The sequence below is a fragment of the Acomys russatus genome, chromosome 28 (genome assembly GCF_903995435.1).
Source record: "Acomys russatus chromosome 28, mAcoRus1.1, whole genome shotgun sequence".
Lineage (NCBI taxonomy): Eukaryota > Metazoa > Chordata > Mammalia > Rodentia > Muridae > Acomys > Acomys russatus.
In genome coordinates, this window is record NC_067164.1 from 14,999,260 (window position 1) to 15,024,521 (window position 25,262).

The following is a 25,262-nucleotide window of genomic DNA, read 5'->3' on the forward strand; positions in this document are numbered from 1 at the left end:
AGTCTCTATGTTTGATTTAATTTAGTGAGATCTCCTGAAGTTGGCCATTGGTCAGTGTTCCTACTGGCTCACATGATACCAGCACATTTAGTAAATATCAAAATCTTATCAAATTGAAATGTACAGAAAGACTTCTCTCTTCTCCTCCTCCTCCTCCTCATTTTGCTTTGAGGCAGCTTTCAGCCCAGGCTGGCCTCGAACTTGCAGATCTCCTGCCTCAGCCTCCCAAGTGCTGTGTTTACAGACATATCCTCATGCCCAGCATCAAAAACACTTCAATGAAGAGCAGCTTTCTTTTATCTTCCTACTTTCCAGGGCTGTCTTTATAGCAAATACTTGCAGCTCTGAGTGGCTTTTCATTTTGTCTTTTACCTTTTTCATGGCTGTCTTTACATCATTATATGGTTTTAGTCATAGATATTGTCTGTCAATGTTTTCCACCGGGAAATATTATTTATATATTTCCTTGCTCTATTATTATTATTATTATTATTATTATTATTATTATTATTATTATTATTATTATTATTATTATTATTAAATTTTGCTCCATTATAAATAACTCTTCTAAAAATATACAAAAAAAAAATAACTCTTGTGATTTTGAGTAAAGATCTTATGCTCCAGTTTCTTTATGTAGCAAGATTGACCGATGTTTTGACTTTTTATCACTGACGTGCATACTCTTCCTTTTTCCTTCTCCTCACTGCTGATGTTACCAGACTCGGTCACTGCTACTGTACTTTCAGTTCTCAATATTAATCAGATCTACATCCTTTTCTCCCTCCATTCAATGCTATGGTTTCTGTCAGTTGAATCTAAGGCTGAGAGTCCATAAATAGAATTCATATTATGGCTTCTAGTAATAGTTCTCTCTAAGGCTTTGATGTTCTCTGTAAGTACATTAAGAAAAAAAAAACATACTTACAGCTTTAGATTTATTTAAAATTCAAATTTTAAACTGTAAACAGAGAAAGAGAGAGAGAGAGAGAGAGAGAGAGAGAGAGAGAGAGAGAGAGAGAATATGGGAGGGAGGGAGGAAGAGAGAGGAGGTGTGTTGGGGGAGGCAGGCATGTACCACAGTGCGCATGTTGAGGTCCGAGGACCACTTTGTGGAGTTGGTTCTCTCCTTCCTTCCTCCCTTATATGTGTTCACAAATAGAACTCAGGACTTCAGGCTTACGATGGAAGAGCCTTTAGCCATTGGGTTAGCCTACCAGCCTTAAAATCAATAAAGAAAAAAAAAAAAAAGAGAGAGAGAAACAACTCCGTTATTATATTGTTAAGCTCATGGATGCTAGTAGCTTGAAGTATGCTTGGAGAGTACTGCCGGCACGTTGGTCCCTTCTCACGGCTCCTGTGTCCTCTCCTCTGTGCTACAGTTACCAGTTGCTGTCTGGGCCGGCTGCAGGATAGACAACTGTTGTCGTTCCTCGCTCTCCTGAGTGGAGAGGCTAGCTCCCCTTTCTCTAGATTATTTCCTCATTTTGTTGAATGATACTGTAAGGGAATATTAACACTTTTAGGGCAGTTTAGTCCCAGATCATCTTTATTATGTTTGCCACAGGCCATCTGTGGTTTGAAAGGGTGTGGAATTCTTTTAAAAGCCTCATGTTGTCTTCTACGTGAAACGCTCAGGGCTGCTGCCCAAGAAAAGCCAGCGTTCTGATTCTAGATGGAGAAGGTGTAGATCTCTTCGTTTTTGGTGTCACAAAGTTTTGTACCACATCATCTTTTCCTTTAGTGTCTGGAGGGGCCCTTGTGGTCTGAAGAACCACTCCTATTGGCCTAGGGGTGTTGTTGATAATGCCTTTCCCTCTTTAGCCTTGTTCTGGCTTAAGAACATTTCCTATAATCAGATTTTGACATTATTCCTGCCATCCTCTGCCTGTGATCTCTTCTCTATGTGGTGTGCTTTGTTCTCCATTTCCCCTTGTGTGATATTTCTTATTCTTTTCTAACTCATGTTGAGGAGTTCTTTTGGTGCTCATACGAATGGAATGTGCCTACTGATGTTTAAATCAATTGGTCTTTCTGTCTAAGCCTTAGCTTTGATCTCTTTTTCAGAGCTTCCTGCCTGTGTTATAGGTTTGAAATCATTTCAGATCTCTCTAAAAACTAGTAAAAATTTTTATTTTATGTTTTCTAAATTATGTTTCTTTTTCTCAATTTTTGTTTATTTTTTTCTTTATGGAGTATATTTAAGTTTTGCATTTTCTTTTAAACATCTGGTAGACCTCAAATGATTGTTTTTTAAAAGAAGAATCTCATTACAGTCCATTCTGTCCTTGAACTTCCTGTGTGGCTAAGAATGGTCCCAAGCGTGGGGATTCAGTCATGAGCAGTCAATGAGCCGGTAGCATCAGGCTTCCATTGCCTATTCGTGAGGAGGAGCATTTGACTTAGAGTGGGCAGGAAGTCTTGTCCCCACATCTTCTGTAAGGCCTGGAATTGCTCTGAGAAACAAACACCATCACTACTTAGCAAGGAGCATCCCAGCATAAATGCGCTGAAGGCTGCGGAGACTTTTGCACGCTAAAGTAGGGTGTGGTATGGGACATCTGCTATCCTTTCAGCTTGTGTCTTGCATCTTGCTTCTGATGGACACTGCCTGGGATATTAACTGTCAGCTTCCCTTGGAGATGTCCAGGATGTCTTCTGCAGTCTGTGCATCTCTTCGCATACTTGATCCTTCCGGCATGGTGTAGCTTTACTACCCTAGCTGCTTTTCTTCTTAGAGCAGTTTTGAAGTCTTTTGTGTGTGTCGATGTTTCCCCATTTCTTTTCATTGATATAGCTTTGAACTTTTTCCTTTTTTTTTTTTTTTTAATTTACGAAGGATGAAAAGAAAACCATCCATTTAAGACATCTGCTGAGATTACCATCTCTTTTTGTTTGTTTGTTTGTTTGTTTTGTTTTTTGAGACGGGGTTTTCTGTGTAGCCCTGGCTGTCTTAGACTGGCTTTGTAGATCAGGCTGGCCTTGAACCTGCCTCTGCCTCCCCAGTGTTGGGATTAAAGACAAGTGCCACCACGCCTGGCTTGAGTTTACTATTTTGAGTTGGTGGCTTTCTTAAACATTTTAATCTTCGACATTTCTCCAGATCACGGAATTCCTTGATAATCTTGGATCTAGTATCTATCTAAAAGCAAGAGAAAAGGCCAGTTAGGAAGGAAACTGCAGAGGACAGCCGTCTATTTGGAAAGGCAGAGCTGTAGAAACCTGATTCAGTTCCTCTCTGCCTTGGCCTAGGATAATTTAATGAAAGTCACTTTGAGTCAGAGCCTGTTTGAAAGAAGGCAGTGATCTGGTCACCATGTCTCTCTTAGCGTGCCTTTTCTGTTTACCCTTTTCCTAGCTAGCTCGGGCTTGCTGGAGGATCTCTTTCTGTTTTTGTGAGACATAAAGGCCACAGTTGTTCATACTTTTAACACTGTTTTTGAATGGATTTATTTTTCTGTCCATTATTTTATATTATGCGTACATATGGGTTCTGCCTACATATGTATGCATAGTTGTGCATGGATATGTGCATGTGAGGCACACAGAGAACATTGCAATGACACGTGTGATCACAAGAACTGCGGCTCCAGAAAGTATTTGAAGTGGGTTTTCTATTTGGTGCAGTTTCTTGTTACTTTGTTACCTGAGAAATGGCTTTATAGTGTGTGTGTATGTTTGTGTGTATGTGTGTGTGTGTGTGCGCATGTGCTCAACATAAGAAAAAGAGAGACAGATTTTTTGAAATACTTAAAAAATCGACTTTAGATCACAGTGAAATTGAAATATTCATTACCATTGTTAGAATGGAGTCATCACAAATTAGTGGAGTTTTGCTCTTTCTGTTTTTTTTTTTTTTTTTTTTTTTGACATTGGAATGTCTAAGATCTAACATTGGACTGAGGGAAAAATTCACAAGTATTCAGAAAATTAAAATAGGACAAACCAGAGCCAGGAGTTGAGGTTAAACAGGTACACCACAGGGGTTGGGTAGCAGAGATCTGAAAGAGTAGAGAGTGGTCTATTAAAGAGAACAGACTTTGTGGATGTAGGTGTTTGTGGTACCGTCAGGTGTCCTCTGCACACAGCAGATCTCCATATAAAGGCATTTCTTTTCCTTGCCCCATACATTAAGAATGACTTCAGCTTTTGGCTGAACTTCACTCCTACTTTGATAGTTATGTGATCCTTTTGATGTCTTCTTCTTTCTACCACATCTACCCCACCTTCCACACTGGTCACGTGGTTTGTGCTGTTTCAGTTTCCCTGGTGTTTTTCTGCCCCAGGCTCGCTTGTCTTTTAGTTGCGCTCCCGTTACCTACCTGCCTTTCCCCTCACTTCCTGACTTTCCTTTGCAGGTTTCTCTTCTGTTCTGACTGCTTCTGACTTCTGTTGTACTGCTAGCAGACAGACATGGCTGGCTTGGTCTTTCTGCCCTGTGGCTGGTAGGCCAGTTACACACCTTTTCCTTATTGACCCCAGGCTTTCCAAGTCTAAAGGCTCCCAAGAGTGCATACAGTGAACAGCTCCCTCCGTAGGCATTTAGCATAGTTGCCTTTATAGTAGTTTTCCAAATGGAGATCAAACCACCAACTCATATTATTTATTAAAATTATGACAAGATGTGATGGAGATTGATCCACATTCAGAATTTTAGATGCACCAAGATAGGAAAGATGTTTTCTTCAAGGCTGCCAAATACAAATAGCCAAAACACCAAGAATGTAACATTTATATAATTCCTTATTGTGTCATGGTTCTTCTTGCTGTAGGTAGTTTATTGTATATATGTGAAATAATATAAATGTATATATAAAAAATAAAAATGTTTAATTAATTTAAAAGAGTGCAGTTATGCTCTATGGGCCAGACCTGTGAACAAGACAGGCCAAGCCCTTGGCTTTGGGCTTAAAATTTATGTTAAATAACAAGCAAACAAATACATAATAAAATGTCGTAAGCAAAAGAATTAAATGAAATGATCAAAGATATCAAAATTGATCTTCCTTAGATATGGTATTTCCTCAGAGGGCTTCCAAATGGCTGGCAACATTTTCTACTTTCCTTAGTCTAATATGTACAATTCCTCAGATTTCTACATTTTGTGTAAAGAGTGGGGACTAGGGATAGAGGGCTTAGAGACCTTTTTGTTTTGTTTTTTAATTATTATTTTTTTGGATAACTTGTCATCATAGAAAACAAGACCATTTCTTTTAGACTTTCTCAGTCAACCTCATTCTGCATATGCCTCTTTAGGCAGTAGTTGAAATGGGAAGTAATGGGAAGGTGAAATGCAGATGCAGTACTTTTAGTGTAGAAAACAAACACTAGAGAATCTGTCGTATGCACGTCATGAGATTTCACGCAGTAGACTGTGACTGTGCATGAGGACACCCGGAAGTCCTGGGGTTTCCATGTTTCACAAGCGTATTGCTGTTGCTTTTAGTATCGTGTCTGCTTTGTCAGGGAGGAAATGGTTTATCTAGCTTACACTTCCACATCGCTGTTTATCGTTGAAGGAAGTCAGGACAGAAACTCAAACAGGGCAGGATCTAGGAGGTGGGAACTGATGCCGAGGCCACAGAGGTGGGGGAGAAGTGTTGCTTACTGGCTTGCTCAGCCTGCTTTCTTATAGAGCCCAGGACCCGCAGCCTAGGGATGGCACCATCCATAATGGGCTGGGCCCTGCACCATTGATCACTAAATAAGAAAATGGCTTACAGTGCGATCTTATGGAGACATTTTCTTAATTGATGACTCTACCTTGTGTTCAGGATGACATAAAACCATCATGGAATTAGAATATTCTCATTGTCGCCGTGTGTCACCTTCTTGCATTCCAAGACACGATGAAGTTCATATGTTTGTCCAAATAATACAGAAACAAGATTTTCTCCTTGGGGGAGGTGAGATTCATATTGAGAGGACCAAGTTTAAATTATGCTTTTACTATTTGCTCTGTGGTCATGAATTTAACATCCTGGAAGTTCGTGTGTGTGTGCATCAAGTGGTACTAATAATATTAGCATCACGGCACTGATAAGAAAATTAAGGTTTGCAGTTCCTCCTACTCAGGAAGTGCTGGGTCAGTGAGCATTCAGAGCGCATTAACCAGCTGAGCTTAGGAGATGTCCATTTCTGTGACATCATACTACAAAGCAACAAGCTATAAGGAGGGAGAGTTATTAGGGCTCACTCGCTCCATCAAGTCCCTAGGTAGGCTCTTGGGTTTGTACTCATGGTGGGAACTTGTGGCAGGCATGCATATCTCCTACAAGGAACTTTTCCCCCCAAGGATCTGACTTTATTTTACTCCCCTAAAAGGTTTCAGCACTTTGCAGTAGTTATATAGGCTAGGGACGAAACTATAGCACAGGCTTTTAAAAAATTAACTGCATGTTGTTCTGTGGCCCTGAGCAGCATAAATCAGATTCATACCTCTGAATTTTTGATAAATTTGGGAAATTTATGATCACTTAGATTCACTCATATGTCTGTTATGATATATAAGCTACTTTAGTTATTTATTTATCTTAAATGGGCTTATTCATCTGTAGTACTGGAGAGTGAATCCAGGTGAAAACCCTATCACTGACCTGTAGTCCCAACCTTTCCTTTTGATTTGGAGACAGTTCTCATTATATGGCCTTTGCTGGCCTTGAACTTGGAATTCTCCTGCTTCAGCTTTCTAGGCTTACAGGCATGCTCTGTCAGTCTTGGGAGAGTGTGTGTTTGTTGGTTATTGTTTATTTGTTTGTTTTATGCTGAAAAATGTTACTTAGTGACTCATGAGAATAAAGCACTCGGTGTGGTTCCTAGGCCATGGCACCCTGTTTTAGCTTGTCCTCTGTAGTTTATTAGCTTACTGTGTGGGTGTGCAGTAAGGTGTGTGTGGGGGTAATCTTCCCTTGCATTATACAAACATTTGCATTTTATGCATACATTTAAATGTTTCCCTATGCTGTGCATTTCTTCACCTCTTTTTAAATGTATCTAGTAGATACAGTTGCAAAGGACCTTTTAAATTGCTACACATACACTAAAGAATAACAATGATTTTCAAGCAGTACAGAGTGTAATTAATTTTTATAGAAACAGCATGTACCTGCCAAATGGCTACTTTGAAAATGAAACCACTTTCGACTGTGCGAAAACTGTTTGGAAACGCCATTCTCCGACACTTTCTTTTTCTTATAGCCAGAAAACAGTGATCTGGAAATTAATTACAACTATGTACCCAAGACTGGCCCCCCCCCCTTTTTTTTAAATCACACTTTAGAAGCAAAGTTTCCTTTGGGCCAAGAACAAACCCAAGACATTTGAATGTCCTGGATTTTAGCTGGCAAGAGGGTTTGAATGGAGCCTTGAGTAAGTTACCACCTGTCCCCAAAGGGACCATACTCCAGGATATGTTTCGGATTCGCCACTGGTGCAAGGCAACAATTTTCTCTAGTCCTCTCACTCAGTGCTGAAGTGTAATGAATTTATTTTACAGGCTCCGACTCTAAATACAGATCCCTGATTTATTCTGACAACACGTCCTATTGCGTATCTGTTGCAAAACGTACACAGCCCTTCATTGTTTGGGGCCCGTTGTGTAACAGCTTCCTAGGTCTGTTAAAATCCACACACACAGATTTCTGATTCCCACATCCAGTCTTCTTTGCAAGCTCTTTTAGCCCTTGTCCTGTCTTCTTTGGTTTTGGTAATATGTTTCTGTGGTCAAAGCGAGTTTCCAAAGCAAAGTTATTTATTGACTTGGCTACATACTCGTTGGTGTGTGTTTATGTGGTGAGGTTGCTAATGCAGTGCATTTCTTGGGATAGGTGAGGTGACAGCGGCGGCTTGCAGCAGGGCAGGTTGCCAGAACGATGCCTCTGCCTTTCTCAGCTCAGACGTGCCTATCAACTCAGATTCCCAGTAGCATACTGCCTGCCAAGGTGATGTTTCATTTTGAGTGGCAGCTCTCCACATTTACCACACCGCAGTGCTACTTGGAAGGTTTGATAAAACTCCTTTCTGTATGTCCCATGGCCACAGTTGTGTTGGGGCTAGTGTGGGGTGAGCCTCAGAATTTGGGTTCTAATGAGTGTTTCGTTGGATGTGATGATGCAACTTCTGGGTTCTCACTTTGGTTACCATGGAGTCAGAGCCCTGGGAAGCATTTGTTGGTTGTTTCAGGCTTCAGGTGCTGGGGAGTGAAGGTGCTGCCTTTAATAGGGAAAGAGATCAGTAAAGATTGAACAGTTTCAGGCATCTTTTCCAGTGCCCTGGATTTGTCTGCCTCAGAGATGTTACCATATGTAGGTACAAACCTCAGCATTCATATTAATTATTTTCATTCCTAGAAACCAAATTAAATTTAGGAGGGGCAGTGGATTTGTTTGTTAACACCAGCCTTCTTTTTCTCCTCTGGTTCCCAGGCTCTGCCTCCCTCTGGCCTCCCACCAGAAGGAGAGTAGCCACAAGATAGGTGTCTTTTAGAAAGGAAAGAAACGAGACAGGCTTTGTTTCACTGGCAAGTCTGTTCTGTCAGTCAAGTTTACCAGTATATTAGAAGCCCCATTGTTTTGGCTTGCAGTGTTTATCACCGAATCCCAAAGCAAATCCATTTATTTAACCTGTTACCCAAGACATTTAATTTATTTAATTTTCAAATTATGTCATTGCTACCAACTGAATAAAATGAATGCACTAATTAGAAATCAGTCTGATCTGCTTATCAGCGAGGACTGTGTTTAACCTGTGTGTGATTAGACTGCTCGGCCTTCATGGGTTAGGAATACAGGGTTCATGTTTCCTGTTCAGGAAGAGCTTTCATCCAGGTAGTGCCAATAAGCAGTTTTGGTTTTTTTAACGAAAGGACAAAGTTAAGCCTACGCACCATTTCCCATCAGTTTCCAAGTCAGCATTATCTGGGGGTGGGGGTGGGGTAGGGGTGCTCAAGTTTGTTCCTGATGCCTGTGGAATCGAGCGGATGCTGGAACTTTAGAATGCTGCCTTCAACCAGACTCCTTTAATTTTGTTTATGAAACACTTCGTCAGATGTTTCTTTTAAATAATGCCCTGTGCTCAAGTTCTCCTAGAATAAAACACCCTGCCAGGTAAAGAATTTAAGAGATCCAGGCCGTACTTAGTCAATGAAATGCAGCCGAGTGGAAAATACCCTGTCTTCCGGGCTCCAAACACAGCAGGTTGTCTGACACGGTGGCTCAAGGAAATTATATTATCTAAAGAGCTGCTGTCACAGGGACGGACTTTAACGTAGCAGGAGCCAGTTGTCGTCTTTTGTGAGACTGTGTGTTGGAGTTTCTTTCTAAAGGAGTTCACGTCTGTGGAGAACCGCTTTCCAGCCAAGGAGAAGCTGTGCTTGAACTCAGGGTAGCTTTTCAACCTTCGCCCTCTCACTGGGAAGACTTGCCTGAGTCAGACCATTGAGGATTAATAAGGCATTGCTCAGCAGCCTGCAAGGGTTGACTCAAACACCTTGGCTTTGAAGAGTGACTCTTTTGCTTAATAAGCCTAGAAATTTCAAGTCCCACCGGCAAAGTGGAAGCCCAGGATCCTGTTGACTAACGTGGTCTCCCTGCAGTTGGCCAGCCTGTGGCTCTTTCTGCATGTCCCTTCTGTTATATTGAACAGTGTCACAAATAACTGGATAGATTACCAGCAAATTTTACCTCTGGCTGTTGTAGGAAGATTGGTCCTGGGTCATATGGCCCCGTACAGTTCATCTTTCTACTTGAAGAAGTTTGGCACGTTAAATGGAAAAGTGGAAGGGTTTGTTTTAGCCTGGTAGTAGGAGTGCCGAGTGGTTAGGGGGCCCGTGACATTACTATTTTGAGGCAGAGACTGAGGATTCTGGGCCAGATACCCACAAGGGGAACTATTTGTGACCAAAATAGTCACAAAAGAGGGGGACAAAAGAGGGCAGAGAGTGTGGACAGAGAATGGCATGCTCGGAAGGGAAGTCAAGGCCAAGCGTAGAGGGGATACAGGCCTGCAGCCAGGACCAGTTCTTCTGGTGATAGATAGAAGCTGTATCTGTGGCTGAAATGCAATGGAAAGAGGCCAGTAGACTAGACGGGTCTAAAACACAGCAACAGAAATTATCACAGTGAGAGAAACAGGGTTTCACACTTACTGATTTAGACGTTTTTATGATGTAACTCAGCATGAGAAATAACCAGGCAATAAGACAAAGTATTTGGGATGTCACATACTTTCCACGTAGCCATATTTGTACTAGGGAAACACTCCAGGAGCTAGTGTGGTTAAAAGCCTCCTCACCATTTTCATCACCATCTCCCAGTGTTTATAAAATGTTCCACCAAAGCCCGTGCTGGTGAAAAGACGTATCTAATAAGAGTTCACTTGTGTTTTTCCAGGTAGCCCAGCCATGACCCATAGGAATCTGACATCCTCCAGTCTGAATGACATTTCTGATAAACCAGAGAAAGACCAGGTAAGAAACGGCTCTTCCTCTTTGAAATTTAAGACAGACCATGTATCTAAGGGATGCTGGGTAGGATTAGAGATAGTGGCTGTCACCACTGAAATGGACCATTATGTGCAGGCGGGGCTTGCTCTTTTTCTAAAGAAGGAAACAAAATGTGTGGGGTCATCGAAACAGGCAAGTCTTGGCTTCGGCCTTTATGATGCAGTCTCCTGGTTCTCTTAGCCTCGGAGCTGTAATTGGCTGAGCCTGAACATATTAGTGACCTCTACTTTGGGTTTGTTGCAGGGATTAAGTATAGTGTTTTATGAAAAAGTGTTTTGGTGTACTACAAAAGACTCCGAGGTTATGGTGATTGCCAATTTGCGGGAGGGGAGGTGCATCAGGCAAAGGCAGTGCCAGCTGTCTAATTCATTTTCCGTGCATTTATTTATTTACACATGTTGCAAATGCCTGTTTATAATAAAGAACAGAGATTTTGAACCTCTGTTTTTTTTTTCTTTTGACAAGAATGTGGTATAAACTGGGCCATTTTCCTAGTTGGCTGGGTATGTACAGATAGATTATATTTCAACAACATAATATATCAATACTTCCTGATTGAAATAAAAGTCTCAGAGCTTCAAATAAATGAAAGTTCCACGTTTCAAAGACAACATGGGGGCATTTGGTGAAGTGTTCTCTGTGCAAACATGATGGTGAGCTGACTTCTGTCTCCAGCTTGCACATTAAAAAAAAAAATCCAGGTGCTGCTGAGCACACTTGTGATCCTAGTGCTGAGGAGGTAAAGACGGAGGATCCTGTCCAGTAACATCAGCAAGCTCCAGGTACAGTGAGACGCCCTGTCTCAAGATACAATAGCAGGTGATTGATGAAAACATCCAATATCAGTTTGGTCTTCACACACACAAACATACACACACACACCACAAACACACAGATGCAAACACACCATATGCAACCCACCCAACCACATAAACACATCACACACACCACACAAACACACCACACACATATATCACATTAACACACACACAATCACATACACAAACATACACACTCAGACACCCCACATCCCCCCACCACACACACAAACGCATACACACACATACACACCACACCATACCACACACACAGTACATGCCCCCCCCCCCCCCCCGCCACACACAACACACTACACACTAGACACACTGACTGAAATTCTAGCCTGCTCCCTGAGTTACAGGAAAAGTAGTAAGGGCCATGAATGGAGAAAATATGTTTTGGTGCTTGTTTCAAAACTGGCTAGGTGTGTGACAGGGCCAGCTTTGCCCTCTGCTGAATGGAAACAATAGTACTTCATGTATACTGCAGAAACCCAAACATCTGCTTCTTGCTCTTATAACTTCCTTCTGTGCCCTTTGACATAACACAGAATACAATTCTAGTTGGCTTGATGCTTAGCACACCAACCGGGTATCCTTTGCATGGCCTTATTTGTTATATCTGTTTCTTTAAGTAGGGTAGCTTTGATGACTTTTTTTTTTCTTCATACATTGCTATTTTTTTTCTACAAAAAGCAATATTTATGACAGTGTACTTTTTAAACTGGCAGACCTTGTAGTAATGACAAAGTTTTATAGGCCTTGGTGAATTCTAAAAAGTACAGGAAGGTGAAATTACTCTCTTACTTATGAAATGGCTATGGATTCTTTCAACCTTTCTCATCAACACTTCCTTAAAAGACCTTCGTTTGCCTAGATCAGATCACTAGAAAACTCTTTGGAGCAATCTCCTGTCCCCATCTTTCTCTCAGTTCGACGTACTTTCTGTAGCATTGCCCCGTTTCCTCTGTGGATTAGAAGCATAATGGATTTCTAGTGAGTTGAGCATGACATTTCCCTGAGATCTGGTGTCTTCCTTATCTTCATCTGCTGGTGTTTCTGAAAGGGTCCTCTTTATCAGGACGTGAGACTGTCCTCAGCATGACCTTGATATTCAGTGTTCTTCTGCCTCCTTCTGACTCTTCTGGACATGGTCAGGGAGTGGGGCATTGCTTGTGAATATGCTGGTAAGTATACACCCAGGGTAGAAGGAGACCTTGACCCTCAGACTTCCCTTCAAAGCTGCAGAGCTTACTGTGGCTCCAGTCAGCTTTTACTAAACAGTGCTAATTATTCACACTTGAACTTGGACTTGGCTAAGACAACATCAATTAGGGTTAGACATATCTGGTTGATACATTTTTGAGCAGGTCTTTTTTTTATTAGGGACAACCACCATTAGCCAGAAATTAGTGGACAGCTGGCAAATGTTGGCTGAGAGAAATGTCTTATTTTGTTGGGTCTCTCCAAGTCTGGGCCTATGGAGAGGAGTTCTCATGGCTTAAAACACGAGTTATATCAAGTTTAGCTTCAAGGATCAGGCTACATTGGAGCGTCATGTGCTTTGGTTGTTGACTTTTGCTATAAAACGTGTGTGTTTTGGGTTCTTGAAGTTAACCTTCTCTGCCTCCCAACAGCAAGCGTCTCCCAGTGGCTGAGGTTGATGTTAAGGTGAAGATTAAAAGACCCACCTTATGGATTTTACTTGTTCTGTTTGCAAAGCTAGCAAAGGAAAGCTAACGAGACCATCTTAAGGGAAATGGTCCACCCAGCTATAGCTGTCGTGGTAGCCAGTTAATCCAGTGAGGTCTTCCTTTCAAAAGGACCTCTCTGTTCTTTGATTCCTTCCAAAATCTGGAAGAAGAGCTTAAACTGACCCTCGTGTTGTCTACCATCAGACATGGAGGAAGGCTAATAGGGTAAAAGCAAGGAATTGCTTCACATACAAAACCACTTTGAGCCTTTTAAGGCAGAGGGGAAAATGGACTTGCAAGTAGATGAAGCTATGGTAACCACTAACCACAGGTTTTATTTCTCTAACCTGTATGTAATACCATAAACCTGGTTGTTGGTTTTTTTTTTTTTCTTTCTTTCTTTCTTTTTTAACCTACTTTTTTCTCAGTCTTGGTGGGGAAAATAGGTTGCCAGCCTCGAATTTGTTTTGAAAAAGCTTTTATAATTAATTAGCCAATGTCCTAGAAGTGAGTTTGGCAATGAAGTCAAACTTGTCCTGTGTGCTTTTCCAAGTTGGCCTCCCAAACATCCATTCAAGTGCAAGTGAAGTTTCTCATTGGCTGATGGTTCTGGCCGGATACAGGCGGAACAGCAGTGACTATGCCTCATGGCTTCCTGGAGCTATATGACTTCCTGCTACACAAGAAATGGGTTTTATGTTCGGAGTTACGAAGAGGAACAGAGTGGCTCTTTCTGACAGCTGCAGGCTGACACGATTTGAGGGGCATATTTGAAATGAGATTCTGTTTTGGGGAAGCAGAAGAAACAAATCTGTGGACTGCGCTTTTTCTTCCTTGCTCTGCCAAGCCCGTGCACTTAGGATTTCAGTAGTGGCTGCCCAATTGAAAAATAGCTCCAAACAGTTAAGAGCAGCAGAAAAACGTAGCGCCAGTGGCACAATGCCGTGTCCCAACCGTGTGCCTGCTTGGATGTGATGGTTATTAAGCAGAAAAACACCTGTGAGGAGTGTGTTAGCAAATACATCTGGAGCTTATGGAGTTGTGCATCTACGTAAATAATCTGGAGTTTTTGTTGCTGCTGCTGTTCTGGAGTGTTCTTTTAAATTAGCCAGTTATCTGCCCCCCCCCCCCAATTGTCTTTACTTTTCCTCTCTGTATCTCTTTGTTCCTTCTCTGTTCTTTGAGAAATGGGGCTGCATGAGAGAATGCCCTGCAGATGCAAGGCTTGAATGTCAGTTTACACCAGTGAGGTGAGAAGACACAGCAGGGGGCTGGTTGGTTGCTTTTTTTCCTTCCTGGCCCCAGGGATCACATCTCAGCAAGTCTGCAAGCTCCAAGGGACATCTGCAGCCTTAAGATGGCTCTCCTCACCATCACCTGGTTAACTCTTAGAGGTATAGGATGGTGCTGGTGCATATCGCTTTTTATAGGGCCTGACTCTGCAGGCCATGAATGATGCGTTATTATCTTGCATGTGCTGATTCAACGTGAGGGGAAATTCGAGCCTGTAGATCCACAGTGCATGTAGTAGAGATAGAAGCACTTCTCGGAGTCCCAGGATTATATGTATGGGTCACGTGATCTGGTAGCATTCTATCTGGCTACCTTATTTAATAGAATTATCAGACAATGTCCCATAATAGGTCTCCTGGAGGAATTTGATCTCGGATTAATTTTTAAAAATGTATCAGGATTATTTTAAGCACTATCTACTGTCGATTACCGTTAAATATAACTTGGAAGCCTTGATTTTTATTTTTGAAGTTTTGGTCATTTATAGAAATAGATGTAAATTTAAATATTTTGTCAGAGAGTAAGAGGATAAGCCATTAAATCATGTCTGAACTTGAAAGTGCTGCCTTGGCAACTGTAAGGTAGAATCTAGAAGGCTACAGCCGATGAGTGATTGACTGCTGTCCTTATACTTACATACACACAGTGCAGGGTTGACGCAGCGGAGCTTAGCTGGGTGATGTTTTCATGGCTTCAAGGCAGAATGTCCATGCCAGGGCCTTTCCACAGGTTCATTCGTAGTCACAGAGGTAGACATGCAGCAAGGCAATGCCTTCTCTTCTCGGTTGGTCTGTTGCTTATGGCTGCTCTGACTTCACTCCATGGAGGAAGCTGCTGTAAGGACTTTTCTGAGGTGACAGTCTTGTTTTTTGAAATGCTCTCAGTGACCTTTGGGACACTGATATGTCAGGAGCACTGCAAACAGCATCCTCCTGCCTGTGAAAAGTCGTGTTGTCAGTCCTTAGATGGGCTTAGTCACTCCAGATTTGGTAGCAACCACGAGCTTCCCCCTGGCTCCGTGGCCGCAGCTCTTCTTCAGCAATGCTTTTTGTCAATTAAATTTTTTTTTGGTTTTATTTTTCAATGCATTTTTAGTTAAAATAGAATTGTACCACTCTGTCCCTCCTCTTTCCTCTCCCCAGCCCCTCTCAGGACTCACTTCCGACTCTCAAACTGGTAGTCTTTTCTATGATTTTTTATTGTTACACACACATAGTTATGAAAATACAATCTGATGAGTCCATTTTTTAATTACTGGTATGTAGGTGGTTTCAGGGCTGACCACTTTGTATTGTATAATCAATAAGGGGGCTCATCTCTGGGAGAGGCTAATTCTCTCTTTCTCAGGAGTCATTAGTTATTTGTTGTTCTTTGTCCTGTGAGATTCCTCTGCTTCTGAATTAGCATGTATATTGATATTGCCATTATTTCTGGTCTTGCTTATGCAGCCATTTCTAAGAGAGACTGTTTCACAGCAGACATCTAGGTAGTCTGACTCTTAGCATCTTTCCAGCCCTTCTTCCGCACTCTTTCCCAAGCCATAGATACAAGAGCTGTGATATAGATGTTTCTATTGGGGCTGGGCTCTCTATGGTCTTATGACCTCTCTATTGTCCCCATTTGTTGTTTTTATGTGATGGTCTCTCTTTGCTATAAAAAGAAGCTTTGTTGATGCAGGACAGTAGCCACACTTGCCTCTGGGGACAAGGACACAATTTAGAATGCAATAAGGAATCTTGCTAGTCTAGAAAAGTGGCAGTAGGAGATTCTTTTCAAAAGTGCATTAGCCCTGGAAGTCGGTTAGGTTTCTACCACCAGGCATGATTGTCTTCTTTTTGGGGTTGGGACGGAGGTGTTGAGAGGTGAATAGTAAGATAGAGGTGAGAAATGGGAAAATGGGGAGGGGATCCAGCTGGAGAGGAGGGAGGGAGGTCAATACAGAAGGAGGTGGAGGGATGAGGGACAGACAATACAAAGGTGGTTTGATAAAGCCTCAAGGATCCATACCATTTTATATTTATTGAAATTATTAATGTGTGCATGTGTGCCTGCGTGTGTGTGTGTGTGTGTGTGTGTGTGTGTGTGTGTGCATGTGCATGTGTGTGTGTGTTTTAAGGAAGTTATGTCACTTGGGCTGATAGTGCTCCCCACAAGAACCATGGACTAATAAACTCCCCAGTACCAGGCACAAGAAACCTCTTTTAGAATGGTTAGTCAGGACAGTGCAACTGACTCTCAAAATAATGTAGTCTCTTGATGTAGCACCTGGTTGCCTCTGAGAGGCATGAAGGTAAGTTCTGTGCTAGGGTTCCCTAGAGGAACAGTTCTGGTAGAATGAATATATGTGTGTGCATGTGTGCATGTATGCACATATGGGGCATTTGTTAGAACAGTCTGTAGACTGTGGCTCAGCTAGTTCAACAGTCGCTTTCTCCCAGTGGAAAAGCTGAGAATCCAGTACTTGTGTAGTCAATGGGGCTGGATATCCCAGCCGGTCTTCGTCCTCAGTTGGAATCCTGAAGAACTGTGTTCTAATGCCTGTGAAGGAGCGCCGCAGCAGCAGAATAGATGAACTTGCCAGTGGGAGTGAGGGCAAGCGGGGGAAAAGGCAAAACTTCCTGGCGCCGTGTCTTTTTATGGAGGCCGCCACCAGAAGATGTAGCCCAGATTCAGAATGGGTTTCCTCACATCCAGTGTGATCCAGACTTAGGGTGGGTCTTCCCTCGAAAGGGTCTCATAAGGAAAGTCCCTTACAGGAGTGCCACCTAGCCTCTTCAGTTTTAATGGATTCCAGATGTAGTCAAGTAGACCACCAAGATTAACCACCTGACTCCCCCTCCCCCCACTGCTAACAATACCAAACACGTACGGCACAGGACCTGGATGCTTTGAGTTGAATCTAGCCTGCACGCAACTAACCATTCTCAACCAGCTACCACATTGATGCACCATAGCAGTGTTCAGCGTGGCAAGATATCCACACAGGGACAACCCATGACACTCACATGGGGGTGGTAACCAACTGGTGTCTATGAGCTGTGTGTTTTTGAAAGGAGTGTGGATGGTCACGTGATGCTTACCCTTAGGCTCCTTTGGAATAGCATCAGCTTGCGCTGAGATAATTAGCAATGCTGACGCCTGTCGTCAGTCTTCTGTTTTCCACGAGGATTTTGACTTCCTTTCTTCACCCTGTTCTCTCGTAGGTTTCAAAAGCCCTTTCCACTGTTAAATGTTTTAGAGCTTTTACTGGCTATTAGAGGTTCAGCACTGATGACAGTGAAGGGACAACGTGTTTCAATTTCAAAATCATGCAACCCTGTTTTTGAATGTATTCACTTATTCAGAAATTATCACTCATGTCCTTGAATGTTAATTATGGGGGGGGGTGAGTGAAACTGATTTATCTTTGTTGTTGTTGTTGTTGTTTTGTTTTAGGGTTTCTCGGGGTAGCCTTGGGTGTCCTTGACTCACTTTGTAGACAGACCATGCTGGCCTCGAGCTCACAGCGGTCTGCCTGCCGAGGCTGGGATTAAAGGCAGAGCTTCCAAATTGGAGGCTAGAGTTAGATAGGGAGCAACAAAGACCAAGTAAATAAACACACGGGATAATTTCCTACGACAATGAACACTGTTCTGACAACAAAACCGAGGTGGGGGGTTTGTAGGGGGCTGCCAGTTATCAGTGGAGCGGATCAGGAGACGCCCCTTTTTTCCCTAGGCTGAGAGAAAAACATGTGTAGAAGCCCCAAGGCAAGAAGGAGTATGTTTTTATTTAAAACCAGAAAAACAAGTCCAGAGTGAGTGGCTGAGGCTAAGATAGCAGGTGTGCAGAGGTAAAAGAGGTCGGGAACACAGTCGGGGGACCTTTCTATTTTATTGTAAGTGCAGCTAGACACTATTTTTGTCTCTTTACCTGGAGAGTTGCATGTTCTGATTTACATTTTAAAGCGATCACCTTGGATACCGTGATAGGATGGAGGAATTTGCCAGTGTCCCCATCACCTGGCGGTGTTGCTATATAAAGCAGTGCACGAGCGCCTCTGTGCATTAAATTGAGAGCACAAGAACCTAACAAGGCCAATTTCTTAATGTATTAGCCATAAATGCGAGGCCTTATTAGTACCAACAAAGGAAGTTCTCTAGTTTAAAATATTTCCTATGAACTGTTAAAGCGATAATCCCACACTAATGAAAACATTTAAGCCCCCAGATGCAGTAGAAGTGGGTATAGGCATACTGTGAGAGTCTAGTGAGAGCTTCGGAGTGATTACATTCATGCTGGCATGAATGTAATGTCCCCGTGACTGAAATCAGTCATTCCACCTGAGTAATGACACATGACTAATGCTGCTAATGCTGTCTATACTGGAGGCTTGGCTGAGGAGTGGACAAGCAGCAGAGTTATTATGTTTGGAACGGAGCAATGGAGTGCACAGGAAGATAAGATCAGCCTCAAATGGCTCTCTGGTACAGCTTTTCATTTTGTGTTCTCTCTCTCTCTCTCTCTCTCTCTCTCTCTCTCTCTCTCACACACACACACACACATGCACACGCACACACACACACACACACACACACACACACACACACACACGTCCACATGTGCAGGCCAGAGGATGCCGTTGAGTGTCTTTCTCAGTTGCTGTCTCTCTTTCTTTCTGAGGCATGGTCTCTCATTAAGTCTAGAGTTCATTGACTTGGCTAGACTCTATGACTGATGAGCTGTAGGGATCTCCCCTATGCAGGGGTTACTGACACATTGTCACATGCACTCATACCCGCCCCCCCCCCCCCCACATGCTGGGGATCCAAATTCAAGTCCTCATAACCTGAATGTTTGGTAGATAAGCACTTCACTGAATAAGCCATCTGCTCAGCAGCCCTTGTCATAGTCTTGTCTGAACTTGGACTCTGAATGCTGGGAGCACTGCATCCCTGCATTATACATTTAATGAAAGAGTTTGCAGTTATCTTCAATAATAAACTGGTATGTGCATCATTTTTCCTGCCAGTTGTGTTGTGAATAGTAGCACGGTGCAACATCTTTTAGGTGTATTCTCATGTCCCAAGTTACCCCTGTCTAACTAAGACCTCATTAAGTAAGACTTGGAAGTTGAAAATTGTTACAGAGCCAAGAGCAATACCTTATAGTCATGGTTAAACAGTTTATCTAAAGCCATGGTAATAAAGCTTTATAATAGTTATTGTATCTATATACATATATATTTACTTACTATAGTAACACTATTGTCTATGACTTTTTTTTAAAGCTCACAGTTCCTCAATTAAAACTATGCAAAATTTCTGTAAAATTTAAACAAGGCAAATGTGAACAACCTATTTTAGCTCTTGAAAGTAACCGTTGTTAGCTGCTAGGCTTAAAATCCTGGTCTTTCTGGGTGTAGAGACACTTCTGCTGCTACACAAGTAAATGGAATCTAGTGGAACCTACTGTATTCTTTTTGAAGGTTGTATAGTATACATGAATCAAATTTTAGTCAAGTGATCTATTAACTGATACTACATTGTTATTTCCTGACAGATATAAGTGTGTCTATAAGAAATAGCCTTATTATAGTGTTCTGCTTTTCTTCATGGTAGTTTATGAAGACATTTCTCTAAGTGTAGTTACTGTGTCACCATTTATTGACAATCCAACAATCTAATTAACTTCCAAAAGGAAATACCAATTGTGTTCTAGATCTCTGAAGCATGTATATAAGCCTCTTCCACTGCTAATGTACTGTTTGCCAGTCAGACCTGAGTGTACAAAGCGTCTTAAGGACCAGGTTGAATTGAGACTCTTAGTCCTCCCAAATTTGCCTCTTAGTCCACTGTGGGGGGTTCTTTAGAAGTTTAAACTGTAGATATTAAGAGTGAGTTGATGCTCCTAATTGATTGGGTGCCTACTCTGGCTCATTACCTCTATCCCAAGGTACAGATACGAAAAGTACAGTGGCTGTAGCCTTGGCCACTTGCATATCTGTTGCTTTGGCTAAAAGCAACAGAATTTCTTTTCTTAGCATGGAGACAGCTGTAGAAACTCTCTGGGAATTTTCTTTTTAAGAATAATTTATTGAACTTTATTTTGTGAGCATTTGGTGTCAGATCCCTGGGAACTGGAATTATAGACAGTTGTGAGCTGCCATGTGGGTTCTGGGAATTGAACTGGGGGCCTTTGGAAGAGCAGATAGTGCTCTTAACCACTGAACTATCTCTTCCACCTCTTGGCAATCAAGAGATGGCTTCTTCTCAGGGGGTCCTTCTTGGTGGTCGGCCTCTGGAGCAGAAAGAAAAACTGCAAGCTGAGTTGGACAAGCCTTGTCTTTGAGGCATTATTCAACATATTTATGGTTTTGCTGTTCCTCTCCTTACTTTTATCTCCCTCATTCCTCAGGACAATTTTAAGGAAACTGATGTTGAGACTCTTAGCTCGGTATGGGGGTACGCTTTGTCAGCAGCGCTGCATATGGCGCTGCATATGGGTGAGCTAACAGATGAGTAGACCGCCACTTTACAGAATGGCACCTCTGTGGATTCTGCTGCTCCCCTCTAAAGGGAGTCTCTACAGAGCGGAAGTATGAAGAGGCCATGACACCCAAGGGCGTTTTTTAGGGGTGGGGGTGTTGAGAATTTCTTACTGTTTGCATGCCACTTGCCCATTGATCTAGAGGTCAGTTGACTTATTTGTCACATCTCATAATCTTATAGGTCCCTTATAGAGAAACCATCCTGATTTCTCCATGTGTTACCATCAATGCTATGGTTTTATTCAAAGAACTGAACTGAAGTGAGAACAATGTTCTTTTTCTTTTACAACCATATTAAAAGGCCAGCAATAATTTCTTTGATGATCTGAGAGCCAATGGGTATACCACGTAGATATTCCTTTCTACTTGGTGCCCTGTGCCTCTATACTAAGAGAATGAAAAGTTACTGAACGATTGTATAGGTAGGCATTGCAGAATTTGAGCTTCAACGCTGGCTTCCCGGTTGATCATTCAGTGGTTTGATCTGATGGTATTGCGATACGGGTCCCATTCATAGGCTAGCTGGTTGAGTTTGTGTAAGGAATTATTTGTGGTTGACATAGATAGGCCACATCCTTACAGCATGCTTTAGAATGGTCAATATCAACCTTACTTTATATATACTGGCAAATTTGAGGTCCTAAGAGATCAATTTTCCTAGAGTTAAATTTAATTAAGCAGCTGAGCTGCATTATGGTCTACACGCCTGTGCTCTTTTTTTTTTTTAATCTACAGTGAACTCTGCCTGTAAGGGTTAGGGTCATTTTTAGCTCTGAAACCACAGTGAAGTGGACAGGTGTCTTAAGTGATCAGCCCTGGACTTTGAGGCACACATCAAGTTGAATGAGCTAATTACTGAACTAGTATTTTAGAAATCGAAGGAATTCCTAAAGGGCTGAGGGTGTCTAGTTGGACAGTTCTGCTGCCATGGTGATTAAGTGATGTCACACTGTGTGTCTGTGTCCTAGATTAGATTGATGGGGAGGGGGAATCAGTGAGAAAAGGCTAATATATATTTATTTTGATGTGTGCATCTATGTGTTTATGTATGTGCACACATGTCTGTGCATGTGGGAGCCAAAGGTTGACAGCTGATGTCATTCTTTATTGCTCTCCACCTTGTTTTTTTATAGACAGAGTATCTTACTGAACTTGGAGTTTGCCGTTTTGGCTAGCCTGGCTGATCAGCAAGCCCTCAGTGTATGCCTGTCTCCATCCGTCCAGCACTGGGGTCACAGACACTTGACACCTGTCTTTATCCTGGGTGCTGGGGATCCCGCCTCATGTCCTCGGGCTTGAACAGCAAGGACTTTGTGCAGTGGCCCACCTTCCCAACCCCACGGCAGGATGATTAAAAAATGTACGTCATGTGGTCTCATGAGGGGTGATCCTAACCACCCAGTACATAGAGTTCAGGGAAAGGGAGGTACGAGAGCAGGCCAGAGCAGCCAGCGAAAGACAAGTGAGTGCTTTGGAAGCTCTTGGCCATGTAGAGGACATAAATAACAGAAGACGGGGATGGTAGCCAAATGGGACATTTGTCCTTCGACAAAGAGGCAGGTAGAAAGTGGGGAAACATAAGCGGGACTGTTGGTCAGCAGTACACATGGATGACTGACTTCCTTCTCCAACCAATGAGAAATAGTGTAGCTTTTGGTAGTCTCTGAAATCAAGGTCCCAAACTTGACAGTTCTGATGAAATGACCTTATTCTCTCTCTCTTCTTTTTAAATCTGTGTAACTAGTGTCTCTTGTTAAATTAACGAAAGTAGATTAGATTGACAAGTTGACATATTCATGGGGGGGTGGTCTAATGTATGTTGGTGCTAATTACTGGATACTCTGGTTACGGCCCATTTGATTTATTCATCTTCACTCGCTTTGCTGAAATGCCTCATGGTTCCTTTGACTTTAATATTATCAGGATCTGTCCTCACTACAGACGGAGTCCCCTCTAGGTCATCATGTCCGATACATCTACATCCTTATAACTTTAACTCTTTTTTTTCTTTTGATAGTGCAAAAAGCACTTGTTAAGCTTCGACTTTAGGCTCACCTCAGGATTAACACTGAAGACAATAAGTGGATTAAGTCTTAGGTCTTTTGAGTTTCAGTTTTCTGGCTCATAGTACAGAATTAGAGTCCACTCAGCATTGCCTTCTTCATGAGGCGCTCATCTGTTTAATATATCTTACGGTGTGATACAAATCTTCACTGTCGTGGTCACTGGTATCACTAAGTGAGCTATTGCCTCTCAGTTTTGCTTGGTTTTGCAGTAAGAATGGGTAGGATCCAAGTCAGCTTTATTTTATATAGCATTCTTTGTCTTTTACATTTACATTGCTAATTTGGCTCTTAATATTTTGGGCTCTTGTTGTTTTTAATTAATCCATATTATTATTATTACTTCAGAATGCCCGGCTAGCAATCAATTAAGACACTGACACTTGTTATATTTTAAAATAGCCTTAGTTAACCTGGGGCAGGGCAGACATCAGTCCTGTAATCTACTTCCTATAGTGGGGCATCCATGCCCCAATCCCATGCCGTCTGCTTCTAACAATGTCTATCAAGTTACTTCCAATCCATAATCCAAAATACTTGCTAATGTTCTTCATCTGGGCCAAATCTCCATCCACGCTGGCCATGTGCTTCTCTTCCATCTAAGCCATGGCAGCCGTTCTCTCTTCCTGGGACCCTCTTCTCCGGTCTCTCTCTCTCCTGTCTGTCTCTGTCTCTGTCTGTCTCTGTCTCTGTCTCTGTCTCTGTCTGTCTGTCTGTCTGCCTCTGTCTTTGTCTCTCTGCTCAGGAACCTTAGCTACACCTTTATCTCCTCGGCCCTGCCCAGGTGGGATGGCTTTTTATTAATCAAAAGGTGGGTCATAGAGACAGCAAGCAGTAATTAGCATCAACATACATTAGACCACCCCCCACATGCTCTTATCTTTTTCACTATGCTTGTTTACCCCCACTGTCATGAAATGTGTCTGGCAGTCCACCTTGAATCTTATTATCACATCTACCTTTATACTGGACTCAAGAGCATGTTTTCCTTTACCCTCCTAAGGCCTACCTTCACCTTTAAAATTTTTATTTTTAAGTATATGGGTTTTCTGCCTGCATGCACACCTCTTCTCCTGGGACTGGAATTACAGATGGTCCTGAGCCACCATGTGGGTGTTGGGAATCAAACCCAGGCCTCCTGGAAGGGCAAACAGTGTTCTATCTGCTGAGTAATCTCTCCAGTCTGGGCACCATTTATATGAGATGTATCAGTAGCACTTACCCTGAGCCCCACCATTAACTATTCCAGTGGATGTCATTGTTCCTGTTTTAAATTCCTGACACTATCTAGGTCCTACTGTGTGCATTGTGGAGTTGTCACATGTTGCTTATTGTTTTGAGTGTGTCCCCCTTCAGTGTAGTGGGGAGAGTCGGGTCTAGTGAGTCGATTTCTAATGATTATGACTCTCTGCAGAGAATGATATTTTGTGTTAGGATTCCTTTTCTAGGTCTAAGTAAAGGAACATGAGAATTTCTCACAGAAAAATGGCTTCTTAAAATGTTGCTTTTGTCTTATCTTCTTGTTCCGGTGAAATTTCTTCTTATGTTCATTGGCAGTATGTTTTAGTAAGTTAACCAGTTGCTTGAAACGTACATTCTTCCCTAGCTCATATATTTATATATTGTTTTTCTTACTCAGGACAATAATCTACATGCTAACATTTCAAAAATAGTTTGTTTTTATTTGTTAAAAATCTATTTACACCATTTTCTTGTTAGGAAATACTAAATGGACATATTAAACCATCTGACTGATGTAATATAAAGAAATCATCACAGAATCTTTATTCATTTTTTATTTAAAATAAAGATACTATGTCTCAAGGATGTACTGGAAAGCCAACTGTCAGCACACAAAGACGTCCTGTTGTAGGTGATGTGGTGTTGCTTCACTGCCCACGTAGAGCACACTTTAGATCATGGACCACACAACTTTTGTGGGTATGACATGAAATTATGTGAAACTGGGGGGGAAGAAAGATAGAGGCTTTTCCATCAACTGGAATGTATCACTGTCCCTGCCAGTTCTGTGCCCTGTAACTCTCTTACTTTGTCCATTTTCTTACGGTTCAATTCCCAGGGTGACATCGCAGTAATTGTCATGTATGCTATTAAAAGTAAAACTAAGTAAGATCAAATCCAATTCGCACCCACTTGCCTATCAAGATGACTTGCTTCAAGAACAGCCAGAGACAAAGTGAAGTCTCATTGTGCTTGTAGTTGCATGGCTCATTTCTCAAATGAAACGTAGAGCCAAGTTGTTTTTTTTTTTTTAATTTACATACAATATCAAGTATATTGATTTATTAGGACATCCTCTACTCTCCAGCAAAGGCTGAGAACTTAGTGATTTCAGTTCGTAGC

The 25,262-nt window shown here is 42.0% G+C and overlaps 1 protein-coding gene across 6 annotated transcripts in view; it reads left to right on the plus strand.

Annotated features, from left to right (window-relative positions):
- Slc4a4 (solute carrier family 4 member 4) overlaps positions 1 to 25,262 on the plus strand; it is a 321,412-nt gene that overhangs the window by 178,119 nt on the left and 118,031 nt on the right. For all 6 annotated transcript variants that reach the window (XM_051170376.1, XM_051170377.1, XM_051170378.1 and 3 more), the window contains one exon: positions 10,389 to 10,465. In XM_051170376.1, coding sequence (XP_051026333.1) covers positions 10,389 to 10,465 — 77 coding nt within the window. The remainder of the gene's footprint in view (positions 1 to 10,388; positions 10,466 to 25,262) is intronic.